Raw genomic sequence first — 21,447 nt, 5'->3', positions numbered from 1 at the left:
AGAAGGTTAGGGAAGCAATGCCAGAGGCAATGGAGTCTTCAAAGGGTTTTAAAGCCAGGTAAAAATGGGCAATGAGAAGGTGGTGAGAGACACATGCAATGAGAACAGTATGTTCAGAGCTGAAGGCACGGGGTAAGAGAGGGGAGACACACGTGCCAAACTGCAAGTAGCTGGATACCTGCAGGCTGAAACAGCACGTGTAGGGGTGGGCGGAGAGGCAGGAGACAAGGCCGTAGTCAGGTCATTCTTAATGCCTCTCTGTCTGAATTTCCTCCTGAAGGCAAACAGTATCCATGAATCCTCTTAGGAAGGGGCATGACAAAGGTACAACTGTGGTAAGGGCAGTGGAGATGGGGAAGAGAGGAAGGATTTGTAGATATGTAGGAGCTGGTACTGCCAGCTCACTGGCTGAGTGGGCGAGGTGAGGGAAAGGAAGGAATTTAGGAAGACTCCCATGTTTCTGGCTCAGCAGATGGAGAGATGGGCAGGAAATCACGGCATGAGGCAACGTGAGCAGGGAAAGGGCAGGAAAATGGAATTCTAGATGCACATGGAACATTGTTAGGTGGCTAGGGGAGGGGGGAGGGGGGACGTGTGGCTAAGTAGACAGAGACACGGGATATTAGAAGAGAGTGGGCAGAGGTGCTAAGCTGCCAGCCTGCTTCCATCTTCACTGGCAAGAAGACTGGTCTTCAAATCAGAAATGGCAGAACAAACACAATAAAGAGAAAAGTGAAGCCCCAGATAGGTGAGGTGAGAGAAAGAGAGTATCTAGTCAATTGAAATGATTTCAAGTCCCCTGCTTAGGTGAGTTACACACCAAGCCTGCTGAAAGAAATCGCAGATGTAATCTCGAGACACGACTGGTAGACTTCAAGAAATTGTGGAGACTATAAGACAAGAGGAGGACAACTGTTTTCCAGATTTTCAAAGTGAAGAGAAAAAGACTATAATGGGAAATATTCAGAGAAGTTTCACACCATTTATGACAAAAATTCTAGAATGGCTTATTACATAGATAGCTTATAATTACTTCAGTTAATGCACACAGCTCAGAAGAAGCAAGGAGCGGGTGTTGTTTGCTATCTGATGGAAGTCTGTTTGCACTGGTAGTTTGTCCAGACTGATTGTGGCCTGTCTCCTCTCCCTTCCTAAGCACAAAGTGAGTTGTCTGGCCTGCAGTATGAACTCAAGCTTCTCTATCTGTGATTTGTTGCCTGTGGTACTCAGCCTGTATGTGGCCCTTTATGAAAACAGACTGACAATTTAAATAAAGAAATTCAAAGTCTGAATTCTCCAAGAAATCCAGCATCACCTGTCTGGGTACCCCAGGGAACCGACAAGCAGCATTAACCTCTGTAGTTATTAGCCTAACATCAGTAAACCTTTGTCTATTAGAATCCTACTACCTTATTTTTTGGTGCTATTTTTTTCTTTACACATACTCACTTTAAAGTGAGAACAGGAAACAATAAAGCAAATGTGGTGGAGCATGATGGGGGGAAGGCAGCCTTGTCTTACCAACATGTCTATTCCTGGCAGGCTAAGATACAATGTAAAATATGTACATTAAAATATATATGTACACACACACACACACACACACACACACACACACAACATTAGTCTTTCAGAGACCTTCTTAGAACCTTAAAAAAACAAAAAAGGCAGCCTATTCAAGACCCAGATGGCTCTCCTGAACTAAAGTAAATCCCCTGGGGGATGTCACCAGTCTCACATTTTACAATTATATGATCATACAAATCAAGCAATATTGGGTTAAAGTTCCCTTCATAAAACAAAACAAAGCAAAACATAATGAAAACCACAACCAAAATCCAAGACATGAAGACTAATATTAAAAAGACCTTTTAGAACCAGGTCTCATATTCAGATCTGTTTGGTTAATATACAGTCATTTATTAAAGCTGAAAATGATTTTTGACTCTGTATAACCTCTTTTGACATTATCCTGTTAAGTCCCTAGCCAATACAAAGTGAGACTTGACTAGGAGGTAAGCTATATCCAGGGTGAGGCCCTAGTCCTCTTCCTCCACAGGCCTAATCCAGTCCCTCCACCAGTCTAATTTTGGTGCATCTCCTCACCAGAAAATCCAAACAAGCACCTTGTACATCTTTGTCCCTTCCTTTCCATCCCCCTTCTTGATATTTAGAGCAAAGAACAGAAGAGTATCTTCACTGAAATTGCTGGGATCATCAATGTATCAAAACATAATTGCACGTGTGTTCCATTTTAAAAGGAATGAATGAAAAGGAATCTTCTTACCGTATTGACCCGATCATGTATGGCTGTGCCAGCTGAACCACAATTGCACCACTTCCTAGCTGATGACATGTGTAGCCAGAATCCCAATCATAATTCTTGGTGTCCCCGTTCAACAAGGCATTTCGGCTCTGACTGACTCCTTCAATCACACTGGCACAATCGGCAATTGTTGCAACATTCTCCATGGGAACTGTGAATCCAACACAAGATTCAGCATCAAGATAAAGAAGCCAAATATATCCCAATAGTGTGCTATGAACAAAATTAATTACTATCAACGATAAAACAGAATTAGAGCATCTTGATTATCTCAAGTCATGAACACATTTTCCACACCCAATAGCTTTTTAAAAAGTTGAGCCTAAGGTTGGAATGAACCAAACCACATATAGTAATCAGTCCTAAAGAATTTTATTATAAAGAAACATGATATACTATAAAATACAGAATGCATAAATACACTGCGAAATATTACTACAATGGGAAACCACACAGTAATTGAGATTAATGAACTACAGCTATATACAAATGAGTGAATCAAAAAACAATATTGAGTGAAAAAAACAAGACACAGAAAAATATGGTGTATGAGTTCATTTACACAAAGGTTTTTAAAAAGGCAAAACTAAAAATTTACTCTGTTTAGGAATACATGCATAAACACAAAACTAAAAAGGAAATTCAGGGAATTATTACACTAAATCCAGGATTATCTGTCTGGGAAGAGGGGAGATGAAATCTTGGAGGGGCCGCAAAACTACAGGTCTTGTTCTATTCTCAAGCTAGGCAATAGGTACACAGACACATGTTTTATCAGTATTCTCTAAAGTGTACATATTTATTACACTTAATTTGTTTAAAGTAGCTTGATATATATAGATTCAGTATTTCAGAATTCACAAAGCAGGAAAACAACCCAGGACATGGTATTAATCCCTTTTCAGAATATACAGTTGCCTTCAGGCATGATTCATTTCCCATTTTTATTTGTTTACTATTCTGAGCATTTCAACACATATGCTTGTCTCTTTGTTCATGAACTGCTGTATTTTGAAACACCAGCTGTTTTGATTCTGAGTCTGTCTATATACATCAACCTGTTCATTTATAAAAGTCTAGGGTTTCCACAAAATGATAGCTGTCCAAAAATGATGTAAATTCTCTAAACACTGAGAAGAGAATGATAAGAGGTGAGGGCCTTTTAAGTCCCTTGGGACCTTTTTCGTGCATTTACTGGTGCTGGGGTTTTCTTCAGACATTTAAGTTATTTTCCCCAAATCTACAATTAACCTTAGCTACTCTCATTCAAGACTTGCAGCTTACTTTACACGATTTTTAAGTGGATTAAAAAAAGACAATTTCTCATTAGATACATACTGTATTTTCAGTAATAATATATTCTGTGAAAAGAGAGAAGGTGAGAAGTACTACTATCATGCCAAAACATTTCTTACTTTCTAATGATGTGGAAAATAATGTTCCACATATCTTCTAAGCAACGTGTTTATTTTCCAAAGTTGGGCATGCCTGTACTTGAGCCCTCATCTTATATACCTTCACTACTTGCTTTGTTTCCTGCAGATGAGAACAGCCATCCACAGATAAAGGAGAGAGAAAGGAAATGAAGAAGGGAGAGGGGATGGATTTTCTGCAGATGAATCCCTTGACTATGAAGCTTAACTCCAAAGCAACAAGCAAAAACATTCATGAAATAACCTGTGGGGACAGTTTCCTGGCAGAGAAGGGGCTTAGAGACAAGTCCTCCATGATTTCGAAAGGAGAAGAGATAAAGGACTATGTTTAGAGGCTAAGTCATGGTACCTCTATTTCATGGAAAAGGGGAAAAGGGGAAGTATTCTGTGATTTGGAAGAGAGAACTTAAGGAAGTGGCATAAGATACACAGTAAACTGAGCTGAGACATAAAATCATACTGTAGGCAGCCTTAGGCTGCAGTAACAGTCTCCATTCTCCCAGGTGCTTAAATAGCACACATTTATTTTTCACCCACCCTATGCATTCACTGATGATCAGCAAGGTGGCTCTGAGCACCGTATCACTCAGGGAACCTTGTGACGGAGGCTTTGTAGTGACATGTGCTTCCTTAATCACAGCAGCAGTGAGAAGAGAGTGAACTGGCTCTTAAGACTCTTCCCCCAAAGCAACACACATCACTTTGCTCACATTTTTTTATTAGCTAAGGCAAGTCACAGGGTCTCACCTAACTTCAAAGGGAGTAGGAGAGGGCTACCTTGCTCTGTGACCAAAAGAAGGAATATTTGGCCAACAATATTAACATCTACAACAAACATTAAACCAGGCTGCAGGAACATTCAATGGACAGATAAATCTAGTTTAGTTGCGTAAAGTCTATAAAATATTTCAATGTATAAATATACCAACGGGACATTTGGATTGTTACTGCTGTTTTGTGATTACAAACAAGTGTCTTCTTGTGCACACAGGTAAGAGTTTCTTCAAGGAATGTATGAGATGTGTGTGTGTGTGCATGGATATATGGAAGTGGAATTACACTCATGGCTGAGTCACCCCACTGGCAGGGTGCCAATCCTTTTTCGGTTAACGTATTAAAAGTTAAAATATTTAATCTTCCCCTTTAGGATTTGCGCTTTCCCTCTCTTGTTTATCAGTTCTTTCCTACCCCAAATTCATAAAGATATCTTCCGATATTTTCTTCCAAAAGTTAAGAAGGTTTGCTTTTCACATTTGGCTCTTTAATCTGTTTAGGATTTATTTTTGGTACCCTATGAAATACAGACCCACTTTCACCTTTCGTTCATAAGGTCAGCCAATTTCCCCAGCACCATTTAGTGAACAGTCCGTCCTTTCCCCCACCAATTCGTTACTTTAGTCACATATGAAGTTTTCATACGTATCCACATCTCTTTTTGAGATCTGCACTGTTTCCCTGATTTGCCTAGTCTTCTGCCTTTACCACGCAGCTTTCCTTTTTAATTGAAGTAACATTGTGTTAGTTTCTGGTGTACAGCACAGTGATCCAATTATACACATATATACGTACTCTTTTTCATTATAGGTTATCATAAGATACTGAATACAGTTACCTGTGCTATACCATCTATTTTATATGTAGCAGTTTGTGTGTGTTAATCTCAAACCCTAATTTATCCCTCCTCCACCCCTTTCCCCTTTGGTAACCATAAGTTTGCTTTCTATGTCTGAGAGTCTGTTTCTGTTTTGTAAATAAGTTCATTTGTCTCATTTTTTTAGATTCTGCATGTAAGTGATATCATATGATATTTGTCTTTCTCTGTCTGACTTACTTCGCTTAGTATGATAATCTCTAGGTCCATCCATGATGTTGCAAATACCATTATTTCATTCTTTTTTATGGCTGAGTATTATTCTATTATTTATATATACCACAACTTCTCTATCCAGTCATCTGTAGATGGACATTGGGGTTGTTTCCACGCCTTAGCTTTTGTAAATAGCGCCACTCTGAACACTGGGGTGCATAGATCTTTTTGAATTGGAGTTTTCTCCAGACATATTACTATGCTGCTTTAATTACTGTAACTTTACATTATCTTAAAATCTGCTAAAGTGAACACCTTTCCTCCCTTTCCTTCCCCTTCTCCTTTCTTCTTCAAAATTACCTTAGATATTCTTGGCCCTTTCAGGGAAAATTTTCATCTTGTTTTAAGTTTTCAAGAACACTGGCATAAAATTATTCACAAGTATATTCTCTTTACTATTCCAAATATCTTATTTGTACCTTTTCTTTCTTTTTTGATCAGTCCTATACATGTTTGTCTACTTTATTAGTATTTTCAAGAAACCAATTTTTGATTTTGCTGATTCTTTTTTTTTATTTCCTACTTCACTAAATTCTGCTCTTTTTATTATTTCTTCCTTCTAATCCCTTGGATTTATTCTATTTTTTTCTAAATATCTGAAGCAAATGCTTAACTCATTAATTTTTCTTCTTTTCTAATAAAAGCATTTAAAGCTAATATTTTACCTCTAAGTCCTGCTTTATCTTTATCCTTTAAGTTTTGACATACAGTGTTTTGAAGAGTACTGGTGAGGTATTGTGTAGAATGTTCCTCAGTTTGGGTTTGTCTGACATAGTGTTTTAAAAGTTGATCGCATCTAAGGATTTCTAATTTCCATTATGATTTTTCTTTGATCCATAAATTATTCATAAGTATGTTTTTAACTTTTTAAGTTATCTTTTTGTTACTGATTTTAAATTACATTGCAATATGGATAAAAAAGTGTGGTCTGTATGATACTGACTGTAGAATTTGTTAAGATATGCTCTTTTGTGTCCTAGTACATGGTTAATTCTTATTAATATTTTACATGTGCCTGAAGAGAATGTGTATTCTCTAATTTGGGAGGTGTATGGTTCTATATATATATTTACTATATCAAACTTACTGTGTTGTTCAAATTACTTATATGGCTACTAATTACTACTAGGAGAAGTTCATTTAAATCTCCCATTATGAACAGATCTATCAATTTCTCCTTATAATTCTGTCAATTTTTGCTTTATGTATTTTGAGACCATGTCATTTCATGTATATCATTTTAGAATTACATCTTACTGATGGAATGAACCTTTCTTCATTATGTAATATCACTTTTTACTTCTAATAATGCCTTCACCCTAAAATCTACATTGTCTGACGTCAAATAAATATAGCACTTTTATTTCGGCTACTATTTCCTTAGTATCACTCTTCTACTTTTCTGGTCTCTTGTAAATAACATATAACTGGGCTTTTGAGAAATTCAGTGCCCTTTGTCTTTTAACTGAAAGATTTATATGAGTTACAGTGTTATTACTGATGTACATTAATTCACTTTTATTTCCTATTTAGAAGTTTTTTTTTTTCTGCTGCTTCCTCCACTTCTCTGTCCACTCTGTTCCTGTTTTCTGATGGATTAAGTTTCCTTTATTTTCCCCAAGAGCTATCAGCTATCTTTATTGATTTGGTTTTGAAGTTATAAACTCTAATTCTACTCTTTTACTACATTTCAGACGTGTATACCAGACTTAACAATGTTTAAAATTAAAAGTCACATACTCCCTTCTCCTGAACAATATAAAGGATCTTAACACTTTCATACAAATCACTTGCCTCCTGGCTTGTTATTCGTATCTGACATTTTAGTTCTACCTTGTTTTATACTTTCTCAATCAGTCATTTTTAAAAAATCATTATTTCATAGTCAAAGCTTATTTATCCACATTCACCAATTTATTCACCATTACTTTTTTTTTTATATTCTCCTTTCTTCTTGGTCCAACTTCCTTCTTTCTAAGACACACCCACCAGAGCTCAGCAAAATTTTTGTTTGAAAGTGTATTTTGCCACCGCTCTTGAAAAACAGTTTATTTGGGTATAGCACTCTAAGTGAAAAGTTGTTTCTCCTCAGCATTTTCAAGATATTATTCCACAGTCTTCTGGCTTCTACTGTTATGTCTACTAAAGTCTGCTATCCTTCTGTTATAATTTTTTTCCCTCTACAGTTAATTTTAAGGTTTTCTTTTTGTTTTAGGTGTTTTGCAACTTCACTATGTTGTATGTAGATGTAGATTAGATTTATCCTGCTCAGGACTGAATAGGAGCATGTATGGCTTTTATCAAGTCTGGAACATTATGACCATTATTTCTGTGAGTATTGATTATCCTTCATTTTCTGTTTTAACTTCTTCTAGAATTCCCAGTAGAACTCTGCTGGGATTTTTCATTCCATTTTCTATATTTTTTAACCTTCCTTTCATTTTCCCCCTTCTTTTCCTCTTTTTGAAGCATTCTGGTTAATTTCTTAAAATTACTATCTGTGTTCACTAATTCTCTTCAGGTGTGTCTCATCTGCTATTTAACCTGTCCGTTTAGTTTTTAAGTTTCACTACCAAACAGAAACTACCCAGTATTGAAAATAAATGAACTGGAGTTATGTGTATCAACAAGGGTCAATCTCACAAAGAAAGTTAAGAAGAGGAAGTCAGAAAAATACAAAGGGTATAATTCCATTTCTAATGTTTAGTGATAGACACCTAGTGAATCTCACCCACGTGGTGAGATTAGAAAGGAGAACTGGGAAACAGTAAACACTAAAATTCAGATGAATGGTGACCTCTGGATAGGAAGGCAGTGAGAACGCACCTAGGGGAGGAACACACAAAGAGCTCTGAAGCTTTGGTAGTGTTCTGTTTCTCCGGCTGGGTGAGTGTTCCTGCTCTCCAAACTTTACATATATGTTCCTTATATTCTTTTGCACAAATGGAATATTGAACAAAATTTTAAAGTTCTACATATTTTAACTGTTTTTATCAAAACCAGAAAGACGCAAGTGATTTCAGGGGGTTTGAAAGAATAAATCTTTGGGGATTCTTTTGAATGCTGATGCCCTCTGTAGTATCCACTGGGTCTTAACTGCAGTCTTTGTTGACTCTCCCTGAGCTTGTCAATTTCCTCCTAAGCTAACTTACTGCTTCGCAATTTCATCCCTCGATAATCTGATTTTAACTAGTGGTCAATTAGTGCAGCAGCATCAGAGACAATCACAAAATCATTACTGATATGGTTCAAGCTCTTTGGGAAACAAGGCTGGGATAAGCACTCAGAATTGCTTTTCTAAAGACGTATTTATAAATGGGTTTGCTAAAGAAGATTCTTTCAGTCTCCAACATTTTCTCTAAGCAAAACTGCCCTAGCAATATCACCCTCTGACCCTCTGGAATCTTAAGGTAGTCTAATGTATGTTATATTAAAGAATTTTGCCTTCGTAACAAAAAATCCCGTATCTATGTGCTGGAGAACAGTATTCCATAGTTTCCACTTTGATCTTGACATAATTGTTCATTAATGTTTTTCAGCGAAAGTCTGGATATACAAAGGGTGCCCAACAAGATAAACACAGACACATCTCAACAAATTCACAGAGATGGACTGTATTAGTCCATTTACCCCAACTCCACTATTTCCTTTCAGGAAATAGCTTTTGCTAAACTCTACTAGCAACTAGTATTTACTTCATCAGAAATAAAATCAGAAGATCACCACTTTTCTCATTCTCATTCCTGTTTTCTTAATAATGAGTCAAATTAACAATATAATGACCAAATGAAGCCAAAAGGCTGAAAGAAGAGAAGGATAGGGACCTGGGCACAAACCCTGTGGATAATGACTTTCTGTAAATAACCAAGATGAGACCATCATTCCAGCACTGTGCTGATTCTTAACATCCAAATCAGTATCTCAATCTGATCTAATTTGGCAATCAGAGATTTATAAATGTGAGTTTCATAGGAGCAGGAACTTTTGTTTCTTTTTTTTCACTGCTTCCCAACTGCCCAGAAACAGTGCCTAGCATATAGTGGGTATTAAATAAATATCTGCTAAATGAATGAATCAGAGCTGGAAAATCACTCCTATGTAGGTTGTGACACTTAACCTTGCTTAACATAGCTCCTTACCCAAAGCTAGAATGTCTAAAAGTTACTGAATAAAGCAGAAAAAAAATTGCTTTCTCAGGGAAAGTTTTCTTAGAAAAGTAAAATATGATCAATCTCTGGGTCCTGACCTAAACAGTAAAAAGAAAAACATGCCCACTGCAGAAGAGCTGCTTTAGAAGCATACGCACACCTTCAGCTCTCTCAACTTCTCTTCACCTAAAAGTTTATGCCACATACTGCAAGTTTGGTTATTCATAGTAGACTAAAATATTTTCTCATGGAGAAACCATTTGGGGCAGAACAGGAGGAAGAGGAGGAATGTACATAACAATTACGCTTTTAAAGACTATAAATGCTCTTTTATGCCTGATGGTATCCTATCTGCTTTAGTCACACTAGAGGCGTCCTCACAGAAGAGGTTTGACCCAGATGTCACAGGCCCCTTCCTCCATTTCAGCAGGAAATAATTCTGTTATTAATTCTTCTTCCTAGAAACACAAACCTCAGCCTGGCTAGTTGGACTGCCTAATAATTACTCAATGGTTTGGATAAGTTCTGTGGTGTTTTTTCCTGGGAAAAATTAGAGACTGATTCTAACTGACTGCAATGCACAGAAGGTGCCATACTGTTTCTCCGTCTCGCAGGGGTCGGGCCACTCCCCACTTGAATGTTCATTACCGTCTTTCATATGCGTCTGATAAACTTATTAAAAACACCATCTGGATGGGACTCAGCTTTGTGCTGTATTTCCAGTCTTCCAGTTTCCTCCCTTGTCCCACTGGGAATTTCTGCCCCAATTTGTGTCACTTTGTTTACAAAACCATCCTGCCAAAATCCAGCATCCTGAGTCTGTGTCTTTCTGGTTTTCCTTTGCCATTCTTCAGCTACATACCTATTATTACAAAAGCCTGTGCTAGGAGCAAAGGCAAAGGGGAAGTGCCTGAGCAGAAATTACTTTTCCCCCTCTGTACAATAGCAGTTCTGCTCAGACGAATTTAATTTGCTGCTACTGAATGCAAAAGCTGCATGTTAACAAAGTGTATACATTCTGCAAGTGTATGAATATTGGGATGACTCAGACTGTGGGGAACTGCAGAAAAAGTGATTTGAAAACAATTTTACTGTTCTCTGTTCTTACGCAGCACCAGGGGTGGCCAACAATCTGCCCGTAAATTTAATTCAGGAGTAATACATGTTTTAAAAGGCAGTATTACTTCACTAGGACATGACCTGAGCGCCACCTGTACCAGCTATATTTAAAGATAACACTGACATGTTATTTAACTGTCTCCAGAGATCACCTTTGAGAGGTATGGGGAAAAACCCACTTGAAGCAGATTTTTAAAAAATGAAATAGCACTTAGCACTTAGAGGGGACTGTCATCTTCAAAAACAGTGCTTGTGTTGGGCTTCATTCAGTGTTTCCTGGCTGTTTTCAGGACAAATTCTTTTCTAACAGCGCAGTGGTTCACACAGTCATCAGGTGCTTAATAGACTCAGACTAGATTCTTTTCCATTGCCAAGAGTTTCAGAGATACAAAGTATATCCTTCACAAAGACACCTAGGACAGTAGCTTAAGGCCACACATAGATATTCCCCTATACAGACCTACACTTTTTTAGAAAGAGGAACTCACCCCCTAGGGGCCCATTCCTAGGCCTGCAGAGGAACTTGCTGCTGAGCAGGCAACCTTCCAACCCGGCTGAGATCCAACCTCCTGTCAACCTACTCTACAGGAAGAAATACTCACAGCTGTTACGTCTGAACAGCTGTAAAAGAACAACAGCTAATTGGAGCATAAGCCTGTCTTCCTTGAAATCTATCAAAAAGCTACGGAAATGCATTCTGCAACACTGGCTACGAGTTACAGTAATTCCTAGTTTTAGCCATCAAGTTAAAAAAACCGTATACTATATCGCTAAAGAAAAACCCTTTATAAACACTTCCTTCCCCAAATTTTACCCCAGTTCCCAGCTCTGTGAAAAGCCTGCTTCCTAACATAACTGCAAAGGACTCAGTAGTGACCACCTCTCCATATCTGCTGTGCGAAGCCCACGGGAAGAAACGAGACCATGCCTTCTGAAGCAGGAGCCGCATTTCTCTGAGCCTCTTTCCCTTTCTCCTGTTCTCACTTCTGTCTGTTTCAGTTAGTATACACCTCAGCGTTCTCATCATTCCTGTTACAGCGCCAGTTCTGACATTGCCAAGGTCGCCCAAATCACACCATATCTTGAGATTGCAAGGACTTTTGACAATTACGCTGGGCTCTATTTAGCCAGTGACAGGAAGAGTTAACACCTTTCCAAACTTTCAGTGTGGCTTTCCCTCCTCCCAAAATATGCAAACTTTATAACTTCATCAAGCTAGAGCACCAAACATTTCAGAGAAAATGGCAGTTTTCTAGAAGACGAAGATGAGAAATCAGAGGTGGCTATTCCCAGGAGCAAAGTTGAGATGGGGGGTCAGGTGGGGGCTGTGGGTCTCAAACGTGCAAGTTCACCAGGATCAGTGAATTCTCTCTTACCCTGGGGCCTTTGAGAGAAAGCATGTTCCAGAACCGACTGCTTAGGAGGTTTACTCTCTTTGTGTAGTTTTCAAACTCCAGCATTCACACTGGAGGTTTTAGCTGTGAAAAACTTCAATTCAAAAAGACCTTCAAGCATCAAGCATCAGATGTTTAACACCAGTAACCACTGCAGTGTATCAAAGAGGGATTCACTCTGCAGGCAAGGCCCTTTAAATTTCAGACAAAGGAATTTCCAGATGTAAGAAAAAAGATATCCCAAACATTCCGTTCTGTATTTGAACTAAAAGGCAGTATCTCATTGGGGTGATGCTTCCCTTTTTCTCTGGACATGATGTGTCAGAGAAAGAGAGTTACATCTGCCCCCTGCATCAGGACAAGGTATTCAAGCTGAGGGAAATACCTAACATACAGAGAGTCATTGAAATCTGTCTTGCAAGTTTTGGAAATGGTTTCTCAAAAAATTTTTTTAAAGTTGTAATGTGAAGGGCATCTTTTCTATGAGTAGTATCATAAGAGTTCTACATGGATTTATTTTTCCTTATGTCCTAAAAGATGCTGAAATCAACAGAGTTATTTTTGTTCCATGTTACTGGCTGAAAGGTCTTGTCAGGCCACAATTCTGTGACTCGAGATAAGAGATGTCACCATAGCTTGAGGGAATATTTCTCATTCATGTTAAGCACAGAACAAAGGATGTCCAAAGGTTTTTAAAATGTCCACAAAAGAAGTTGTGGTTTGCAAGGAAATTTTTGACATCCTTTAACAAAATAGAGCTTTTCTCTTTTTCTTTCTTTCTTTCTTTCTTTTTTTTTTTAATTTTAAGCTGGAAGATGCATCTGATTCAAACTTTAACAATTTTAAGTCAGAATGATTCTGGGATAATGGCTAACTCTTGAGTCTTAAGATCCTGAATGATGGTCCTTTAACATTATCAATAAATGTAAAATTTGAGTTTCTACTAACAATAGTTATCAGCAGTGAGGCATTCAAACATTAGTGGAGTTCTGTACATTTTTACAATCAGATCTGTGTCCAGTATGCTCCTAAAATTCCACTTTGGCAGCAACTTCCTGCAACAGACTTTGGAGGCGGAGAGAAAAAGGTTGGAAATGACACCAAACTTACAAATATCTTAGTTCCCACAAACCATCCTGGATTGAGTTGTCTGGGAAAGAAAGACTCTCTGAGAATCTCAAGGGAGTGTGACTGAAATTTAGAAGAAACATACCAGTAAATGTGAATGTTAACTTCTGAATATTGAGCTCTCAGAATGGAGACTCTAATCCAACCCCACAGGACGCCTGAGGGAAAACTTGCCTTCCTGGGCTCTCCCTGTTTTAGCCTGGGGGGGCCAGCCCAGGGCTGTGGGGAAGTTGAGCTATCCCCTGGGGGAGACTGAGGCTTTGCCTCCCCAACAGGTAAACTGGGGGTCTCTGGGGAACTTTGTCTACCTAGCTTCAAAGACTGACAATCAAAGTCTTGCAAATGACCTGGAACAACTTTATTCATACTCCTCAGTAAAGGAGTTATCAGAAAAAAAACCTCAGCAACACATACAATTTACACTGCCTTCTGGAGGCCAAAATTAATCTAGATTGAGGCAACAGAATCATGTTTTCCAGTAGACTTACGCTGTGTGATGGAAAGTTTTGTGTAAAATACAATAAAAGGCAATTTAAAAACCACCTTTTGCTACTATTTTCAATTAATTATTCTTTTAATGGTTTACACTTAGTGCTTTGGGAAATGAAAAGTGGGTCCAAGTATTTTTAAACAGAGCTTTATAATAAGCATGTTGGTAGCTGTCTTATTTCTGAGTTCTAGCTCTCTTTGCATCATGCTATGTACTTAATTCTGAGAGGGGAAAAATGTCTGCTCCTCCTGCCTGCCCACAGCTCAATCGTCCACTGGACAAGGCAATGGACTGGAAGGCAGGTACCTGAAAAACTCAGTTCTGTAAGCCGTTTCCTACGCAATCTCGAGGAGACCACTGAACTGCCCCATAACTCAGCTTCTTTACCCATAAGGAGAATAAACCCTTCTCTCTACCTTCTTATGAATATTGAAAGAATAAATTAGATCGTGTTTACAGAAGCATCTTCAGATTTCCAGAGAATCATAAGATCCAGGCTTGGTACTTCCCTAACCACGAGAGCCAGACCTTTCTCTAGATGGAAAGGGTGGTGAGACCAGCATTTCAGAAATCTGGGTATTACCCAAGAGGGGAGATGTTTATTCTCATGAGCCACCCTGTAATTGTCCAAGAATAGGTGGCAGGGGAAGGAAGAACCAATAACAATTCTACTGACCAGCGAAAAAAACTATTAGCACCTGCTAGTGTAATATGCAGCTGGCAGTTTCAGAATAACCAAGAAAGCAGTTCCTTCTGGTCGATATTTGCTGGGCACAGCAATTTCTGACCTACTGAATCAGATCAAGATCATCCGAGTCATAAGACCAAAGGAGGCTCTTTGCGCTAACAGTGCAGTGGCTGGGGATCTCTTCTCATTAAACAAAGGGGTCTGCCCACAGTCTGCCTTCTAGGACAGTCACTGCTTTGAGGTTTCAAGAGCCATCACAACCGAGTGAACAAATCAAAAACAAAATACATTTTAAAAAAAATCAGACATAAATAGGCTTACAATTTATCAGTGATATGGACAGTGATAAATGCTACGTGGGTGCTCTACTCTTCCTGGGGGAAGTCAGGAGGGGGAGCAGGGAGAGAGGAGAGAAGAGGGAGAGGAAAGGTCCTCTACAGTATTTAGATGGTCTTCAAATGTTCATAATTTCCTTAGGGTGTGCTCATTGCCAAGTTGACAGATGTTGCTGGAAAAACCTGTACTACTCTGAAGAAAGGCTAACCTTTCCAGAGTGAGTGAGAGGGAGGGAGACAGCCCATCCATTCAGTGAAGAGATGACATTCAACTGGACAGCAAACTACCCTTAGCATGCTGGATCTTTGAAAGGCTGTGTGATAACACTGCCAAAGAGAACAGTCCTGGGAGAAATCTCATTTCACCATGGTTTTCCTCGCCATGAGCTTAAATTCGTTTTTAAAACTAAATTTTAGATGCCTAGACAAGTAAATATTTATTCATTATTTATTACTTTTTTAAACTACGAAGATTCCGAGTGCTAAGCTGCATAACGCTCGCCTAAGAGAAGTCATAAGTGTTTGCCCACTTTTTCATTCACTCTTCCTTGTACTTTATACACAAAGAGAAATGGGTTCTTCAAAGCAAACTGTCAATGATTTTACTCCAGACTTCCCCACTGGGTGCAAACATACATCCCTTGACAATTCCTAAAGAGAGCCTTCCAACAGAAGACTGAAAATGCTGAGGATTAATTAAACATAGTAGTATTGAGAAACAGACTCACAGACCCAAAAAACAAACTTAGAGTTACCAAAGGGGAAAAGGAGTTGGGGAGAGATAAATTAGGAGTTTGGGATTAGCAGATACTAACTACTATACATAAGATAGATTAAAAAAACAAGGTCCCACTGTAGAGCACAGGGAACTACATTCAATGTCTTGTAATGGCCTATAATGAAAAAGAATATATGTATGTAAAACTGAATAACTTTGTTGTACACCAGAAACTAATACGACATTGCAAATCAGTAAGTTTTCAATAAAAGATTCTGTTTAAATTTTAAATAAATAAATATATTTTTAAAATAGTGGTTTTGCAAAGCTTCAGTCCTTTTCCACCAAATAAGAGAAGAAAGCACATTAGGCCTTCCTTGCTTGAGATCTTCAGCAGTAGGTCAGCCAGTGCAACATCAGCATTTGAAGTGCTAAGAGCTGGGGCTGGGGCAGGAGGAGAAGCCGAGCGTGGCCGGACCCCTCTTTGAGCACACACTGACTCTGTCCTCTTCCTGAGGGGACTGCACCTCCTTTTCACCTCCAGGGTCGTTCTCTTGCATTCAAAAATCCATGCACTCTTGCTCATCAGTGGGATCATAAGTCATTTGTTCTTGTGCCCTGGTTGCACTCAGTGTTTTTATCAGGAGAAACTCACCTAATGTCCTCGTATGAAAGGCAGATTACCAACCCACCCATTTAAAGATTAACAGTAATGTGCCACAAAGAAAATTATACCTCCAGCATGAAAACCTGCAACTGGGGGACCATTTTACAGGATCACACTCATTTATATCAATTATCTTGTTTATCAAAGACAATGAAACCCAAACTGGCAGTAAAAAGGTACAGAGTGCACTATGAGGAATAATTAGGTCTCACCCTCCCAGAGGCCAGAGCCATTTAGCACTTCACTTTGGGAGGTGATGTTTACAGTATCTGTTTTATAACTCTCTCCACATTAACTTTAAAATGCCAAAAGCAGGCAGTTAATTGTTTATTATACAAAATGTCACATATGTAAAATACTGAGATATAAAATTATTATAACCATCTACTGTAAGAAATTCTGCCTTTTAGATTTTATAGTTTGTCAGTCTCTGGATCTCAGCTTAACTATCATTATATGGACTGTGTATGCCAGGTAGTCACAGTCTGATGAATAATCTTCTCTGCATGCTCTGTGTCCTCAGCCAAATGAGAAATAAAAATAACATATGAAAATTACTACTACAGTTTAAAGTAACATGTACTAAGAAGAATGAGAGAGGTCTGAATAGCAATATCAAGTGTTCTGATTTCATTCTATCTCTGAGAGTGAGATTCAGAGACTCATGATGCAAAGCTTACTGAAGTAGCTTAAACTGATGAGACTGAGTGTGCCCCGCCCAACTTCTTTAAAACCACTGGGTGCTGCCACCAACACCCTGTGTCTACCCTAGAATCTCTCCATCATGATACTCCATACCAGCAGGAGAATTTCTTTCCTATCACCTGACAATTTGCAGAGATCAAATCCCTTCTCTCTGCAATCCACTATTCCAATCTTGCCAAAACTAACTCTTAGGGCAATTTCTTTGTCTTTAGGCTCAAAGAACCCAATTCCCCTCTAGAGCCATACAAATTAGACAGACAGGAAGGAGAAGAGTGCGGCAGGAAAGACAGGAGGAAGTAACATAAAGCATCGTGTTTCTATGGGGAAGGAAACTAGAGTCCAGTAAATCAGCTGGGGTGGGAGGACTCTAGGAGGGGTCCTTTATAACCCATTAGGTACAGCTTATACACCAAAAGTTTTGTGACTAAAATTTAATAAAACAAATGAATAAAAATAGATACCAATTGACTATGGAACCCCCATTTCAGTCCATTTGGAAAACATACCATTTTGTGCCCATAGTAGGTTAATCCCTTCTGACATCACTGAGCTCTTGGAAACATGTGAATCTGCTTGACACCCACACAATCAGTGACGCACTGGTGAGAAACTCACAGCCACGGTAGCTCATCAAGTCATCACATTTATAGTTAAAAAGGAACCTTAAGGACCACTTAGTTCAAGGAATAGATCATTTACATCTTACTAAATATTGATCCAGAAAAAAGTAGGGAAAGCTTCTCAAGTCATTTTAATATAACTTTGGTTATAAAATTATTTAGAGACAGGATAAGAAAAGAAATTTATAGGCCCCAAATGTTAACCACTACATATAAAAATAGATAAAAAAACAAATTTCTTCCATATAGCACAGGGAACTACATTCAGTATCTTGTAATAACCTTTAATGAAAAAGGATATGAAAACAAACATATGTGTATATATATATATATATATATATATATATACGCATGACTAGGACATTGTGCTGTACACCAGAAATTGACACATTGTAACTGACTATACTTCAATAAAAAAAAATTTTTATAGGCTCACTTTCAGAAAATAGGTCTAAAAACTCTAAAATAATTATTAGCCAACAAATCCAATAATTATTTAGAAAATACATATGTCCAAGTAGTAATTATCCTAGGAATGCAAGTATGGATCATGATCAGAACATCTACCATTTCAGTGGATTAAAGAGTGATTTTGAGCAAAGGAGTGTTCCAATAAGATTACTCCAGCCGGAGCGTGGAGGACAATGAGGATTAGAGAGGATGCCGGGAGACCCATGAGTAGGCAGATGAGGGCAGTAGTGAGGAGACATGGTGGAGGTTTCCTCTAGGGTAGCAGCAGCAGCAGTGGCAAACCAAAACATGGGTAATCAGAGAAATGCAGGTCAAAACAACAACGAGACACTACTTTAAGGCCATCATAATGGCAAAGAGTAGGAGAACATATATGTTTAGTGTGGGTGTGGACACGTGGAGAAACAGGGCTCTCATGCACTCCTGGTGGAGGGAGCACAAACTGGCACTGCCCTGCAGAAAGGCAATCTGGCAGCACGGATCAAAATTAAAGACGTGCGTGCTTAGACGTATGTACTTTAGTACACAGGGGTCGTGCATTTGAATACAGGTCTCAGAAAAATCCTCACGCAGATACAAAGGAAACGGAAACACAGAAATTCACTGCAGCATTGTTTTTGAAAGCAAGAAGCTGAAGGCCACCTAGGGCTCCGTCGCCAGGGGGGTGCATGAAACAGGTGAGAGAGCTATTAACACTATCTACCTTACAAGACTTTGTGAAGGTTAAGTGATTTTATGTAAAGACCTTAGTGTCTGGCAAATAAGGGCTACCTAAATTCACTAAAAATATATTCAGAATTATTATGATGAAATACTGAATAACATTAAGAAATAATGATGTGTGGGTCATAAAAATATAATATTAGATGAGAAAAGTCTGAAAAGGAGTAAGACTTCTAGCATAAAAACATTTTGACAATTAAAACACATACACAATCCCATAACGTTACAGATTTTCCAAATACGTGTGATCATTGAGGACACAGTCAAACATATTAGAGATAGTCCCGCGGGGAGGGGAGCAAGAGTGGGGCTCAACAGAGATGAAGAAATATAAATAAAAGAGGAGGCCTTGCTTGGACGATGTACCATGACCTAAGGTAAATGATGAACACAACCATCTACACCAAAAGGACACTTGTTCAAAAAGAAAAGAACAGATCATTAGGTTAGTTTTTTTCATTTTATAGCTGAGAAATTGGAGGCTCAGACAGATTATGTCTTACTTATTACACAACAAATCAGCCGCAGAATGGGAACCAGCAACTGCATTGATCTTCTGGTCCTCATCATTCCTTCCTTCCACCTGTCTGTCCATCCTCTGTCCATCTACCTACCCAGCAAACATTTACTGAATATCGGGATTCCACATGCTGGGAGTACAGCAGTGAATAAAACAGACACAGTCCCTTCTATTATCAAATCACATGAAACAAATGTAAACTTACAAATGAAACTAAGTTCTCTAAAGAAAAAGCCCCAGATCTATCAGCATCATACAAAGAAACTTTAACCTACACCGGGGGTAGAAGGTCAGGCAAAGCTTTTCTTCAGAAGTGACATTTAAGCTGAAACTTAAAGGATCAACAGGAAGTTGCTGAGATAAAGGGGGTGGGGTACGATGAGGTGAGGGTGAGGGTGAGCAGAGGGCAAGAAGCATTCCAAAGAGGGTGGCAAGTGCAAAGCCCTGTCCTGTGGTCAGGGAACGCACGGTGCATTCCAGCAATAGAAGGGCAGCTGTGGCCGGAATGCAGAGAGCTACATGGGGACTGGTACAGATGAAGTACACAGGCACCTGATCATGCAGGGCCTGCAGGCCACGGTGATGATTGTGAGCTTTACCCTAAGAAGGTAGAAAGGCTCTGAGTGATTCTGAGCAAACGAGTGTCCCAACAGGAGCGTGGAGAACAATGAGAAGGACCAGAGAGGATGCAGGGACGCTGCTGAGCAGGCAGGCCTGACAGCAGTGCAGGGGAGACTTGAAGGGGGGTGCGCATTAGGGTGGTAGCAGCAGTGGTGGCAAGAAGGGAATAGACGTGACATTCGGAACATAGTATCAATATAAAAGTTGTGTCTATAATATAAAAAATACCCTGATGATATATATTTTAGTGTGCTTCCACAGCTCACTGAGGTTTCACCGGGGTGTGCTTCCAATTTTCTATAACAGGCATCTACTGAACATTAATTCATCAAAGGATCACTGGGAAAAAGAATAATAATGCTCTTGGGGTGACAGGTTCCTTGGTTTTGAGCAAGAATGAAAGAAAATAGGGCTCCAAGCCCTTTCTTAAACTATCATTTGCCACCAAAGACCATTTCTCTGCTGTCCAGCTCCTCCGGCTATTAGCAAAATGGTAGCCACCCAGTCAGGATGGGGGCGGGGGGGGGCGCTTCGGGGGAGGTCCACCGCCCACAGCGGCGAGACTTGCCTGCACTGCCGACAGTTCTCAACTGAGGACTCAATCAATTCATACTTAATATTTTACAGACTCATTTCCTGAAGATTCTAATTTGAACATTCTAACACCTTCTGTGCTTTTACATCTCACTTGAGCCCCTCACTTTTACGTTCCACTTTATCACCATTTTAGTTGATTTCATCACAGCTTCATGGAAAACTTTACCGACGACCATTTCCTGCCATTATGAGGGCAGAACTGAAGTAATCCTCTGCTTGAGTACCAGGTAGTTTTTATGATAATTTTACCACAGGTAATGTTGTGATTTTTAAGTACGTTTCTCTCTTGTAGCACTGTACCGATTCCTGTCTTTAAAAGGATAAGTATCGAATGCAGCTATAAAAGAAACATACTCATCGTGACAATATTAACAAGCCAGTAAGTCCAAAAAGATCGCTGTGTCACAGACCGGCTCACCTACCAGGCCCCATACATCATACAATCACTTAATTTTACTCAAGTCGGTGACACGCCCAACCCCTGTTATGCTGAATTATAAGGCAGGAAAATGCCATTAAGGTTTAGACAGCCCCTTCCAAGACATTTTATACAGCAGTCTGCTGCAACAGCCTCCAGATTCCAAAGGTTTCATGTGATGCATGGAAACCACAGCCCTCACATCACTGTTTTAATAAATAAGTAATAACATAAAGCCCATTGAAATCTTTCCTTCCACTTCCCTCTTCCCATCTTTAAACATCTTTCTTGGGATGTAAGTGATACAGTAAGCTGCACACAGTTGAAAAGTACACTTGGATGAGTTAGACATGTGTACACTCATGAAGCTATTAGCATAGTCAAGATAACAAATGTTTCCATCATCCTCAAAAGTTCCCTCATGCCCCTTTGTATCCTCCCCAGCCCCAGAGAAGTGTG

The 21,447-nt window shown here is 39.1% G+C and overlaps 1 protein-coding gene and 1 pseudogene across 1 annotated transcript in view; one reads left to right on the top strand and one right to left on the bottom strand.

The window, feature by feature from the left end:
* Window positions 1–13,957, top strand: part of LOC141574288 (uncharacterized) — a 33,531-nt gene extending 19,574 nt beyond the window's left edge. The window contains exon 6 of the mRNA XM_074349056.1: window positions 3,869–13,957. Coding sequence (XP_074205157.1) covers window positions 3,869–3,892 — 24 coding nt within the window. The 3' untranslated portion in view covers window positions 3,893–13,957. The remainder of the gene's footprint in view (window positions 1–3,868) is intronic.
* Window positions 1–21,447, bottom strand: part of LOC141574264 (immunoglobulin heavy constant gamma 1-like) — a 460,833-nt pseudogene that overhangs the window by 45,654 nt on the left and 393,732 nt on the right.

The sequence above is a fragment of the Camelus bactrianus genome, chromosome 20 (assembly GCF_048773025.1).
Source record: "Camelus bactrianus isolate YW-2024 breed Bactrian camel chromosome 20, ASM4877302v1, whole genome shotgun sequence".
NCBI lineage: Eukaryota > Metazoa > Chordata > Mammalia > Artiodactyla > Camelidae > Camelus > Camelus bactrianus.
The sequence above is the reverse complement of the archived record's forward strand: the minus strand, read 5'-3'. Positions and strand labels throughout refer to the sequence as shown.